This window comes from Mugil cephalus, chromosome 5 (assembly GCF_022458985.1).
Source record: "Mugil cephalus isolate CIBA_MC_2020 chromosome 5, CIBA_Mcephalus_1.1, whole genome shotgun sequence".
In the NCBI taxonomy this organism is placed as follows: Eukaryota; Metazoa; Chordata; class Actinopteri; order Mugiliformes; family Mugilidae; genus Mugil; species Mugil cephalus.
Window position 1 is genome coordinate 29,098,177 of NC_061774.1, and position 14,369 is coordinate 29,112,545.

Below are 14,369 nucleotides of genomic sequence, written 5' to 3' on the forward strand. Positions count from 1 at the left end.
GGCGGGCGTAGCCAGAGAGCAGCGGTTCTGTTTGGTTCTGGTTCTGTTCTGGTACTGTTCTGGTTCTAGTTCTGCTTGGTTCTGGTTCCGGTTCTGTTTGGTTTCTCAGTGATAACCTTTGGGGCGGGCGTAGCCAGAGAGCAGCGGTTCTGTGTGGTTCTGGTTCTGCTTGGTTCTGGTTCTGGTTCTGTTTGGTTCTGGTTCCTCAGTGATAACCTTTGGGGCTGGCGTAGCCAGAGAGCAGCGGTTCTGTTTGGTTCTGGTTCTGGGTTTTCTGCCTTTGAGCCACAGGAAGCGTTTGTTTGGAGGAATTCGCATCAGATCTCACGTCCCTGAAATGTCGAACTTTTCAGGAAAAGAAAAGAGTCCAGTTTTTAGTTTTTACCTTGAGGCAGGTTGGAGTTTATCGGCCCGGCTTTAGGAGGATTTCATCAGACTCGGCGCTGAAGGATCTTCTGGGTCCTGGGAGAGTAAAGAAATCCTTCAGTTCAGCAACGAGGATTTCACATGACTGCAGCGATATCAGGGATTTAACCACGTCCACGGAACCACGAGTTCAATTAGAGCAAGTGTTTCAGTTTCAGCTCACGATGAATCTCATTCATTCTGATGTTTGGACGGATCTGAGCGAAGGTCTTCACCTCCGACCCTGAACGCACCCCGAGGCCCAGCTTCCAGCTCTTTGACCTTTCAGCGAAACCAAGCGGCGCCGCCTCCTCAGAGGAAACTCAGGAAGAAAGAAGCTCGGAACATCTCGGGCTCCTTCACGTCTGCAAACTTTACTTTTGTTTTTCAACCACAGGATAAGAAACAAAAAAAACATCAGGGATGGAAATAAAACACTCAGTCAATCAAACACATGCTAACGTTAGCATCATTATTTAGCTTAGCATAGACTTTATTTACATTTCGTCCGTACATACTGAGGGTTTCACATTATTAAGACGTGTTTTATTTAAATGTTTGTCTTATTTCTATGTTCTCATAATGAATAAAGTGGTCAGAGTATAAAAGCTCATTTAGGCCAAGTTCTGAGGGCGTCAGTGGGATGCTAACACATGCTAACTTAGCCAGTGGGATGCTAGCACATGCTAACTTAGCCAGCGGGATGCTAACACATGCTAACTTAGCCAGCGGGATGCTAACACATGCTAACTTAGTCAGTGGGTTGCTAACACATGCTAACTTAGCCAGTGGGATGCTAACACATGCTAACTTAGCCAGTGGGATGCTAACACATGTTAACTTAGTCGCTGGGTTGCTAACACATGCTAACTTAGCCAGTGGGATGCTAACACATGTTAACTTAGTCGCTGGGTTGCTAACACATGCTAACTTAGCCAGTGGGATGCTAACAGATAATAAATTATCTTCAGGAGCCATTAGAGATTTTCATCCTTCAACTGTTTCTGCTGAACTAAAATCTGACACAAGGAAAAAGTCACTCAATATTATTCTGCCCCTGGAACAGCCTGGAACAGCCTGGAACAGCCTGGGGGGGGCTGGAACAGCCGGGAACAGCCTGGAACAGCCTCGGGGGGGGGGCGGGGGCTGGAGTTAGATGGACTCAGGACCCCCAGTTATATTTACATATTTAACGAGACAAAATGAACAGAGGTGTTTCATTTAGTGCAGACTGTTCCTGGTTCCTGGCTTTTTCCTGGCTTTTTCCTGGCTGTTTACAGACTGTTTACAGGCTGTTTGCAGGCTGTTTCCTGGCTGTTTGCAGACTGTTTACAGACTGTTCCCTGGTTGTTTCCTGGCTGTTTGCAGGCTGTTTACAGGCTGTTTCCTGGTTGTTTCCTGACTGTTTATAGACTGTTTCCTGACTGTTCTCTGGTTGTTTCCTGGCTGTTTCCCGACTGTTTACAGACTGTTTCCTGGTTGTTTCCTGACTGTTTACAGACTGTTCCCTGGTTGTTTACAAGCTGTTTCCTGGTTGTTTCCTGACTGTTTATAGACTGTTCCCTGGTTGTTTCCTGGCTGTTTCCCGACTGTTTACAGACTGTTTCCTGGTTGTTTCCTGACTGTTTACAGACTGTTCCCTGGTTGTTTACAAGCTGTTTCCTGGTTGTTTCCTGACTGTTTATAGACTGTTCCCTGGTTGTTTCCTGGCTGTTTCCCGACTGTTTACAGACTGTTTCCTGGTTGTTTCCTGGTTGTTTCCTGGCTGTTTCCCGACTGTTTACAGACTGTTTCCTGGTTGTTTCCTGGTTGTTTCCTGGCTGTTTCCCGACTGTTTACAGACTGTTTCCTGGTTGTTTCCTGGCTGTTTCCCGACTGTTTACAGACTGTTTCCTGGTTGTTTCCTGGCTGTTTACAGACTGTTTCCTGACTGTTTACAGACTGTTTACAGACTGTTTCCTGGTTGTTTCCTGACTGTTCCCTGGTTGTTTCCTGGCTGTTTACAGACTGTTTCCTGGCTGTTTACAGACTGTTTCCTGACTGTTTCCTGGTTGTTTCCTGGCTGTTTCCTGTCATTGTTTGGTGTGTCTCTGTTTATCTGGTGGCAGCTGTTCAGCCCGATGCTGCCAAGCTGTCCACATGTGCACGAGTCTGCACTACAACTCCCAGAATCCCCTGGGGCTGCAGCTCATCTGGGCGATGGGTCTGAATGCATCAATAAACATATTTTTCATTTGGGATTTTTTATATCAAATTATTATTTGTATATTTTTTTCTAAAATTAAAAGCATTTTATTTATTATATTTTTATCTACTCACTTACACGGTTTCAGTTTTTTTTCATCTGTTTTGCGTTTTATTTGTTTTTATTTATACTTTTTATATATTTTATTTGTTTGTTTGTTGCATGGTTTTTAAATCACTTTTACAATTGAATATTTTTTATTATATGTATTTATTATCCCTCTGGTCGATGTTTTAGATGCTGAATAAGATACAGGATGATAGTTTAATATTAGTTTAACAGTTTAATATTAGTTTAATAGTTTAATATTATTGTAACAGTTTAATATTATTTGAATAGTTTAATATTATTTTAAATAGTATTTTAATAGTTTAATATAAGTTTAATAGTTTAATATTTTTTAAATATTATTTTAATAGTTTAATATTATTGTAATAGTTTAATAATAGTTTAATAGTTTAATATTAGTTTGATAGTTTGATATTATTTTTAATAGTATTTTAATAGTTTAATATTATTGTAATGTTAGTTTAACAGTTTAATAATAGTTTAATGTTAGTTTAATAGTTTAATATTATTTTTAATAGTATTTTAATAGTTTAATATTATTGTAATGTTAGTTTAACAGTTTAATAATAGTTTAATAATATTTAATAATAGTTTAATAACAGTGTAATGTTAGTTTAATAGTTTAATAATAGTGTAATAACAGTGTAATAATAGTTTAATAATAGTTTAATAGTTTAATAACAGTGTAATGTTAGTTTAATAGTTTAATAACAGTGTAACGTTAGTTTAATAGTTTAATAACAGTGTAACGTTAGTTTAATAGTTTAATATTATTTGTAATAGTATTTTAATAGTTTAATATTATTGTAATGTTAGTTTAATAGTTTAATAATAGTTAAATAATATTTAATAATAGTTTAATAACAGTGTAATGTTAGTTTAATAGTTTAATAACAGTGTAACGTTAGTTCCTGGTCACTGTTCCGTGGTCTAAACCGTGGTTCTGGTTCTTCGTGGTGAATTCGTAGTTTGAGGTGAATCGTGGTTCTTGTAGTCAGACTTTCTTCTTCCTATCAGATGTTTGGTGGGAGCGTTGGATGATCTCTGGTTCTTTTCTGTGTCTCTGAGGCAGAATGAAATAATTATGGGATGTTCTGTTCATCTCTGAGCTCCAGGAACTCACACACACAACATCAGTGTAAAACATTTGTAGCCTGGTCTCACCTCCAGCGCCTCCTCGTCTCCTTCACCGTTCTTTACGCCAAACATGCGCCCGCCTCCAGGGGGCGCTGCAGGAGGCGCTGCAGGAGGCGCTGCAGGAGGCGCTGCAGGAGGCCGAGTGACGGGCAGACCAGCTCTGACCTCAGATGGAGCCATCAGGGTTTTCAGGTTTTTTGTGCGATAGATTTTGTGTCACATTATTTTTAAATGCAGAAAAACTTCCCTCCGGCCACAGAAGAGGAGGAGGAGGAGGAGGAGGAGGAGGAGGCCAGCAGCGCGTCTCTTTCTCCTCCTGCGATCGATTCAGATTGATTAGTTTCACGTATTTAATGTGGCGTCGCTCTGGTTCCTCTCTGAATACGTAATGTTCAGACGGAACAAATGAATTGAGCCGAATAAACTGCTGCAGCATTAAGACCAAGTCTGGGGACGAGCTGTGACAACAGAGGCCGGAGAGGAGGTGGGGAGGAGGTGGAGAGGAGGTGGTGTTTATGTGTGTGTGAGAGACAGAGACTGTTTTAGTGCCTCATCAAATATTTAGTCTGATTGTACATGCTCCTGTAATTGCCATCTTGGCCGGTGAATTATTGATGGAGTGTAGCGGAGCTGGGGAGGCCCCGCGTCCTCCAGACAAAGCAAACAGAGCGAGAGGCCGTGAATCACGGCCTAACGCAGCTAACGACGCTAACCACGCTAACCACGCTAACCACGCTGCTCCTGCTTCATATCCTAATTAGCAGCAGAGGAGCATCATCTCAGCTCCTCAGTAATTATTTGAAGACGGCGTTTCAGCAACACAAGCAGAGTCAATATTAGACTTAACTCGACCTCCTAATGAGGACGCCCCCCCCCACACCACCACCACCACCGCCGCTGCTGCTGCTGCTGCTTCTTCTTCTCATGTTTTTGCCGCTGCCCGCCAGCTTGTTTCTTTTCCTCAGATCCTCCTCGCTTGGTTTGTTCGTTAGCCGCTAAACAAACCAGATGTGACGCTCGGCGGTTACCGGGTTAACCAGGACGGATGGTTGTTCGCTCGGAGGCGGCCTCGGCTCGACACGCTCGCTTTCTGGTGTCGCGCTTCGCTTCAGCTCTGTCCCCCTTCAGAGGAGGAGGAGGAGGCGGAGGAGGAGGAGGTGCAGGAGGAGGAGGTGGAGGAGGAGGAGGAGGAGGAGGAGGAGGAGTATTAGGAGGAGGAGGAGGAGTATTAGGAGGAGGAGGAGAAGGAGGAGGTGGCCTCGGCTCGACACGCTCGCTTTCTGGTGTCGTGCTTCGTTTCAGCTCTGTCCCCCTTCAGAGGAGGAGGAGGAGGAGGTGGAGGAGGAGTAGGAGGAGGAGGAGGTGGAGGAGGAGGAGGGGAAGGAGGTGGAGGAGGAGGAGGTGGTGCAGGAGGTGGAGGAGGTGCAGGAGGAGGAGCTGGTGGAGGAGGTGCAGGAGGAGGAGGTGGAGGAGGTGCAGTAGAAGGAGGTGCAGGTGGAGGAGGAGGAGGAGGAGGTGCAGTATGAGGAGGAGGTGCAGGAGGAGGACGTGGAGGAGTATTAGGAGGTGCAGGAGGAGGTGGAGTATTAGGAGGAGGAGGTGGAGGAGGAGAAGGAGGAGGAGGTGGAGGAGGAGGAGGAGGAGGAGTATTAGGAGGAGGAGGTGGAGGAGGAGAAGGAGGAGGTGCAGGAGGAGGAGGACATAGAGGAGGAGGTGCAGGTGGAGGAGGAGGTGCAGGAGTTGGAGGAGGACATGGAGGAGTATTAGGTGGTGTAGGAGGAGGTGCAGGAGGAGGAGGAGGTGCAGGTGGAGGAAGTGCAGGAGGAGGACATAGAGGAGGAGGTGGTGGAGGAGGTGCAGTAGAAGGAGGTGCAGTATGAGGAGGAGGTGCAGGAGGAGGATGTGGAGGAGTATTAGGAGGTGCAGGAGGTGCAGTAGAAGGAGGTGCAGCAGGAGGAGGTGCAGGAGGTGGAGGAGGTGGACGTGGAGGAGTATTAGGAGGTGCAGCAGGAGGAGGTGCAGGAGGAGGAGGTGGCCTGCTGGCCCAGGCTCAGTCAGGTGGGGAACCCGTTGCTGTGGTGGAATCAAACCGTGAGGGCGGCGGGTTTTAAACCTCCTGCTGAAGTATTGATTTTTTTCTGCTTCTTTTTCTTTCTTGCTAACGTAATAAGTGCGAGGCTCCAGGGATCCTCCTCCTCCTCCTCCTCCTCCTCCTCCTGCACTGTGTTCATCAGGGCCTCGTAACCTGAGACACACATAATTGCTTCCCATAGTGCACTGGGTGTGGTCAGGGTGACATCATCGGTGCAAACGCTGAAGTCATGTGACTGAAATTAGCTTCAAGCCTCTGGAAGATCAGAGGAACACAACACAACATGACACAACACAACATGACACAACACAACATGACACAACACAACATGACACGCTCTCCAACAGGTGGTCACATCACCACAAACAGACTCACAAAGCACAAACAACACAACACGACATGACACGTGTCTCTGCCTCTGAGCTGCTTGGTGTCTGTTCTGTTTCTGTATTTGTTTTAGCTTTGAGCTAGGCTAATGGCTAATGTTAAGTGGCTAGCGGCTAATGGCTAATGTTTAGTGGCTAGCGGCTAATGGTTAGCGGCTAATGGTTAGCGGCTGGATCTCAGTGATGAACGACTCTTTTACTGCTCACTGTGAACAAGGTGAACAACCTGCCACCAGAAACAGTGCAGTTAGCATTAGCGCGCTGGCTAACGCTGCCACATTCACTATTAGGCTGTGGATTGTAACAGGTGTCCTGTACGGTGTGTGTTAGTGTGTCAGGAGGCTGTGTGTGCGACCGTGCAGGTCTGACAGTGTTTGTGACGCTGACGTCGTTGAACGTGACCTTAACGTGTGTTGAGCTGTTTCCCTGAGTGTCGCCTGATTGTCTGTCGGCGCAACGAGGAGACGGCTTCCACCAGCAACTCCTCCTCCTAAAGCTCAGGAGGAGCAGGAGGTGGAGGAGCAGCAGGAGGAGGAGGAGGAGGAGGAGGTGGAGGAGGAGGAGGAGGTGGAGGTGGTGACGGAGCTCGGCTTCATTATTTATTGTGTTTTAAGAAGTTTTCAATGATGAGGTTGTCCCTGCTCCTCCTCCTCCTCTACCTCCACCTCCTCCTGCTCCTCCTCCTCCTCCTCTACCTCCACCTCCTCCTGCTCCTCCTCCTCTTCCTCCTCCTCCTCCTCCTCCTTCCTCCTGCTCCTCCTGCTCCTCCTCCTCCTGCTCCTCCTCCTCCTCCTCTACCTCCACCTCCTCCTCCTCCTCCTCCTCCTTCTCCTCCTCTTCCTCCTCCTGCTCCTCCACCTCCTGCTCCTCCTCCTCCTCCTGCTCCTCCACCTCCACCTCCTCCTGCTCCTCCTCCTCCTGCTCTTCCTCCTCCTCTTCCTGCTCCTCCACCTCCTGCTGCTCCTCCTCCTCCTCCTCCTCTTCCTCCTCCTCCTCCTCCTCCTCCTGCTGCTCCTCCTCCTGCTCCTCCTCCTCCTGCTCCTCCACCTCCTCCTGCTGCAGGAGCTTTACTGGAATAAAACATCAGAGCCAATCACATGGTTCAATAATGAAAACAAGTTTCTGAACATGAGAAACCAGATTAAATGTATTTGTTTCATGACAAGTAGCATCACAAGGTAAATGTTATAGAATATAAAGAATAATACAAAATAATAATAAAATACTAATATAAACATCTAGATAAACAATAAAATACTGCTAAAACTAATAATAAACAGGTAAATAAAAGTGAATAATAATAATTGTTGAAAAGCTGCAGATGTAAACTGGTGTAAACTCTGAACAGTGTTTGTGTTTGACTGTGGGTTCATCCCTGGTGGTGGGTTGTGTTTGTGTGTCTGTGTGTGTTTGGTGGTGGGTTGTGTTTGTGTGTCTGTGTGTGTTTGGTGGTGGGTTGTGTTTGTGTGTCTGTGTGTGTTTGGTGGTGGGTTGTGTTTGTGTGTCTGTGTGTGTTTGGTGGTGGGTTGTGTTTGTGTGTCTGTGTGTGTTTGGTGGTGGGTTGTGTTTGTGTGTCTGTGTGTGTTTGTGTGTGTGTTGTTGTGCGTCCAGTGTGAGCCCCCCGGTCGGTCTTGTCTCCAGCTGCGATTTAATTCAATCCGTATTGATCCGTATCAGCTCTCTGAAGGACTCGGTATCATCTGAATGGAGCTCCACATTATTCTGTTCAGCGCCATAAAGGGCATTAGAGGCTCCAGAGCAGCAGATCAGCTTTCACTCCACACACACTACACACTACACTACACACTACACACTGATACACACACACGCTGATACACACTGATACACACTGATACACACACACACTGATACACACACACGCTCCATACACACACACACTGATACACACACACACTGATACACACACACACTGATACACACTACACTACACACTGATACACACACACACTGATACACACACACACACTACACACTACACTACACACTACACACTGATACACACACACACTGATACACACACACGCTGATACACACTGATACACACACTGATACACACACACACTGATACACACACACACTGATACACACTGATACACACACACACTCCATACACACACTACACTACACACTGATACACACACACACTACACACTACACTACACACTGATACACACTGATACACACACACACTGATACACACTGATACACACTACACTACACACTGATACACACTGCACACTGCTACACAATACACACTACTAAATACTGCTACACACTGCACACTACACACTGCACACACAGACACACACACACTGTACTACACTCACACACACACTACACTACAAACTGCTACACACACACTCACACACACACACACACACACACTCTTTAAAGACTCCGTTCGCACTAAAACCATTTTAAAACCAGCAGCGACTCAAACCCAGAGAAAAAGTGTCTCAGAGAGAAATCACATTTTATCACGTTTGAAATCTGGTGACGGAAGAAATTAAAAGACGTTTTAATTTCTTTAAAAAATCTTTAAAATAAAACCATTAAAAACTTAATCTGTGACTTTTTTATCTGAATTATTCAGGTTTTATTTTAAAACCAGAAACGAAAACGAGAAACAAACTCTTTTATTTTTCTTGTGTCGTCTGAAGTTAATCTCAGTCTCAACATTCACCAACAACATAATAATAATTGTGTTAATATTTCTGTGTTCATACGTTAAAGGACACGGTTTAACATTTTAAACTCTCGTCCTCTCATTTAATTTTTTTATTCTTTTTTTATTAATGTCTGATTAACGGACTCAGACGCTTCATTTAAATAAACCGAGACTCATTTGTTTAATAGAATCATGTGACTTTTCATGTTTAATCCAGATTAGAGGTGGATACAGAAGCTGCTCCTCAGTTTCACGTTAGATCAGAGATGATTAGATTTAAAGTTAGAAATTAAAGTCCAGTTTTTCCTGAGTTGAATCAGTTTGAATCTTTGATTTGGAGGAAAGTCCAGAACAAAGATGTGTGAGAGGAAAGTGTCCGAGGCCGCGCTGTGTTTAAAGACGCTGTTACCCCCCCCCCCCCCCCCCCGCTCCCAGCATGCCTTGCAGCAGCAGCAGGGTGAGGAGGGTGAGGAGGGTGAGGAGGGTGTGAGGTTATCCCCTGGTTAATGTGACATGTCTGTCTGCGACCTTGCCGCTTGTTAACTGCCTGGATTATTATTGTGATAATGTGGCAATTAAAAAGGAAGCGCTCCATCAGAACGGGGGGGGGGGGGGGGGCTTATGGTCCGAGAGATGGATGGCCACAGATTACAAGGCAGTGGGAAATGCATTAAGGTGGCAATCCATCCTGACCCCCCCCCCACAGCGTCCTCCTCCTCCTCCTGCTCCTGCTCCTCCTGTTATTACCTCCCGTCCTCATTGATATCCGTTCCCGATCGATTCCTCCGCCGCTAAAAACCCGCGTAAATCAGCTCACAGAGAGCGACGGAAATCAAACGGCAGCTTCTAATGAGACGCCATCAGTCTGCAGGAAGCGTCCTCCGTCTCCGAGACGCCGCCGCCACCTCCTGCACCTCCTCCTCCTCCACCTCCTCCTCCACCACCACCTCCTCCTCCTCCTCCTCCTCCTCCACCACCATCCTCCTCCTCCTCCTCCTCCTCCACCTCCTCCTCCTCCTCCTCCTCCCGACAGAATGATAATTTCATCTGATGCTCGGTGCAGACACGGAGATTATCGGCTTCATGCCGACGTCCTGCTCCTCACAAAGACACTTTAATGGTGTAAAGACTCTGATTACTGGGGACACACGGAGCTTCACAGCCAAAGGGACGTCATTAATCAGCTGAGACGAGTCCAGCTATAAATAAACGTCTCCTCTTCATTCACAGTGAAATGTCACAAACCAAACTAAATCAGCTGTGAATCCAGGTCTAAAAATAAACCTCTTTAACCGACTGTTAAACCGTTTATTTATTCTGCTGGAAGACGAACGTCCCTTAACGAGTCGGGTTCTCGTTATGAATTTCTTCTCTTTGTCTCTTTCAGATTCTTCCTGAAGTTCTTCCTCAAGTGTAACCAGAACTGTCTGAAAAACGCAGGGAACCCTCGAGACATGAGGAGGTTCCAGGTGAGACTCTGCCGCCGCCTCAGACCAGGACCAGGTCTCAGAGTTCAGCTCAGTGACTCCTTTCTCCTCCCGACAGGTGGTGGTGTCCACTACAGTCAACGTGGACGGTCACGTCCTGGCCGTCTCAGACAACATGTTCGTCCACAATAACTCCAAACATGGCCGCCGCGCCCGGCGCCTGGACCCCTCCGAAGGTAAGACGTCGCTCAGAGACACGAGACACGAGACAAATGAGACGAACTTTAAAGAGACGGACTCATCGGGTCTGACCAGGAATCGTCTTTACACGGCTCTCAGTCACATACTTCCACCCCGGGACACCAGGACACGGTCTCATATCTGGTTCCTGGTCTCATATCTGGTTCCTGGTCTCATATCTGGTTCCTGGTCTCATATCTGGTTCCTGGTCTCATATTTGGTTCCTGGTCTCATATCTGGTTCCTGGTCTCATGTCTGGTTCCTGGTCTCATGTCTGGTTCCTGGTCTCATGTCTGGTTCCTGGTCTCATATCTGGTTCCTGGTCTCATGTCTGGTTCCTGGTCCTTAAACTAATGTAAACATGTATTAGTCACATTAGAACATCATCAACATCATCAACATCATCAACATCATCACATCAGAAACATTAGGACACTTGTTCTTCTTCATGGTTCCTAATAAACCAGGTCAGAGGGGGACCTTGTAGACCACATTAGACCCTGATTAGACCTGACGATGTTTCCTGGATCTTCTCTGATTGGCTGAGGTTGGATGAAGTTACCACATACGGTTCCTGACTGAGCTCTGATTGTTTCTGGGTCCTGATGGAAGCAGGTTAAAGGTCAGGTTCAGTTCTCTGGTTCTTTAAAGTCTGACTCATCAGGTCTGAAGGAAACTTTCCTCCTCCTCCTCCTCCTCCTCCTCCTCCTCCTCCTCCTCCTCCAGGAGTTGATGGTGAACAAACGCTTCGTTCTTCCATCGTCCATAAACTCCTTCATCCCCAAATAAAGTTCACGCGGGGAAACTGGAGCCTGAGAGCTGGAGCTCAGCGCTAACGTTTCCTCTGAAGCTGTAAACTTTAAAGCCACTCTGTCCTGTCCCCGCTCTAATAAACCCGTCCCACCCGTCCCACCGTGGGACGTCCAGGAGCCATGACATAAGACTCTCGCTTCATTTGAGCCACTCAGGGCGCCAGAGGGGCGGAGCTTAACTGCACCAGCAGCAGGTTCTCAAACAAGGTTTGAGTTTTAATAAAATTAAGAGACGAACTAAATGAATAAATAAAAGAAAAACATGTTTCCACATGGTTGATGATGTCAGTAGTAATAGTCGTATTAATAATAAAATATTTAATCAGATTAATCTCAGGGTTAATGTGGATTCATTTCGATTAATTAATCGATTAAATCTCATTATTTTTAATTGCGTTCAATTAATCGCAAACAGACTCCAGGAAGAAGAGAATATATCTGCACTGAACGTCTTTCTTTGTCCACCATGTGTCCACATGAATGTGTCCCTGTTGCTACGGAGACAAACTAACTTGTGGACATTGTCCAACCAGAGCAGAGCTGACGCTTCTTATTGAGAACAGTGTCTCCCAGTGAACAGTGGCTGCAGGAGTGGACACATATTAGCAGCAGCATTGGCAGCTTGTCTTTGTCTTGGTTTGTCTTGGTTTGTCTCCAGCTGTTAGCCGCGTTAGCCCAAGTGCTAGCAGAATCCCCGACTAACGTATGCTTGGCTTGGTTCATGTGTGCTGGTGCTGGGACGAACTGATGCTTCATTGTGTTAAAGTTTCTAATCAGATTAATGGTGATGATGGATTAATCCACGTTACTGTTGACAGCTCTAATTAATATTAATGGTGACAATGATGATAAGCTAATGTAGTTAAACCCCGCCCGCCTCACACCTTCAGGAGACTAAAACCAGAGTTTCTCCACAAGCGTCCGGTCCCTGTGTCGTCAGACTCCACCCGCCTGGTGCTTCCAGGAAGGTAAAACAAACCGTCCAGATATCTTCAAACACCGTTTCCTCCCGTCTCCCTGGACTCTGATAAAGGTTTGAGGCTTTTCCAGAAGAGACGCTGGAAACGTTCTTTGAAGGCCAGGAGGGTGGAGCTTAGGTACGACAGCACCACCATGTTTAACTAAACTTTATTTAGGTAAACTCCGCCCCCCTGGGACATAACGGAGAATAAATGCAGCTCTGAGACAGGTGTCCTCTTTTAAAGTTTCAGAGCCGCGGGTTCACTTGTTTCTACCGACGAGAAGATCTGATCAAACCTGAGCAGCAGAAATTAGATTAAACTTTCACCTTCTCCGGTTTTTGTCTGAACTTCCAGAGAGTTGTTATTTAGCCCTCTAAGCTAAACACCACCCCTCTGGGACACGCCGCGCAGCAAAACAAACTCCTAAGACAGCCGGGCGTCTCCAGATGACTAGCTCGGCACTTTCCTTCCACTTACTCCAGAAGTTTGAGGCTCTTCCAGGAGCCGGTGATGTAATTGTCTCGTTTGGTTTAACCTACTTGCAGCACCAGATGGGTGGTGTTTATCACGCTCGGGCTTTTCAGACAAGATAAGGTAGCAGATCAAAGTAAAAAGGAGGCTAAGCCGCCGTCCTACGCTCGTCCAAACTTTCTAACTGACTGTGCTGTCCTGTGTGGCTAACTCCACCTGCCTGCTACGCCCAGAGCTGCAAAACAAACGCTGCGTGACACTAATCTGTCACTTCTCCTGGTTCCTTCTCACCTGTGAAACCTCCGAGATGTTGAGGAGAAGTTTTCCCTTTTAAAACATTGATGAATAGGAGCTGGGCAGGCGCGGGGCGGGTTCTACGCGGTCCTGTCGGGGCCAAAAGGGGCCCGTTGTTTACCAGCCGGTCCTGTATCTGGGCCCACAGAGGGAACCGGGCCCTTTCATCTCCTCCAGACTGGGATGTTTTCAGAGGCGATAAAACCCCCAACATCTGCTCCCGCCTTTGTCAGCAGCCCTCAGCCTCCCGTCTCCCTGATAAAACTTTCCACCGCCAGCTCCTCGCCTTTGTGCTCTGTTCATTTGATTGTGAGCCCCCTCCTCACCCCCTCCTCACCCCCTCCTCACCCCCCTCCCACCGCCGCCTCCAGTAAACACACCGGACTGTTTGTTTACCGCCGCGACAAAAGAGGGAAATTAATAAGGAGATGACAATCGAGTGGTGGGAGTGGGACGAGCCCGGACCCTCTGCAGCAGCTGGAGGGTTTCTCCTTTCATCTGGAAACTCTCACACACTTTTCAGAAGTTGCTGCTGGACCCGAAGGGGCCGACAAGGACCCCGAGGTCTGGAGCTGTCAGCGCGCTTCATTCAGGGAATTAGTAATTAATCAGGTCAGACTGAACCGAGACGTTCCTCAGTTCCTCTTTGTCTCATCCTCAGAGCAGGTGCAAACTTTGAATTCCTCATATGTTCAAGGTTCGGCTGTTGTTTGCTGAAGTTTTCTCCTTGAATCAGCCAAAGCTTAACAACTGTTAGCTTCAGCTTCAGTTTAGCAGATAGTCAGTTTAGAAATAACATAGTAATTCATCTGCTTGGTTTATGTTTGAGTGTTGATCATATTCACTGTTCAACTCTTTGCATATATCTGCTCTCTTGTCCTTTATTTTTATTGTTTTTATTTCCTAAAGTCAGATTTCTTATGATTTTATGCTGCTTCCAATGAGCAAAGTGAACAGAGTCAAATTCCTTGTATGTTCCCACAAACTGGGCCAAGAAATCTGATTCTGATTCTTGATAGAAATCTGTCAAAGGTTTTTATTAATCTTTAACCTTTGACTTTGACTCAGTTACAGCTCATCTCCAAGTGTTAATCGTTCTTATTAGTTTTCCAAAACACACTGTGCATCATTTTCCTGCCA

General features: G+C 46.4%; 1 protein-coding gene across 5 annotated transcripts in view; it reads left to right on the forward strand.

Moving 5' to 3' along the window:
• The window catches only part of LOC125007628 (transcription factor COE3-like), a 97,373-nt gene that overhangs the window by 51,509 nt on the left and 31,495 nt on the right, over positions 1-14,369 (forward strand). For all 5 annotated transcript variants that reach the window (XM_047584346.1, XM_047584348.1, XM_047584347.1 and 2 more), the window contains exons 7-8: positions 10,411-10,492; positions 10,569-10,686. In XM_047584346.1, the coding sequence (XP_047440302.1) occupies positions 10,411-10,492; positions 10,569-10,686 (200 nt within the window). The remainder of the gene's footprint in view (positions 1-10,410; positions 10,493-10,568; positions 10,687-14,369) is intronic.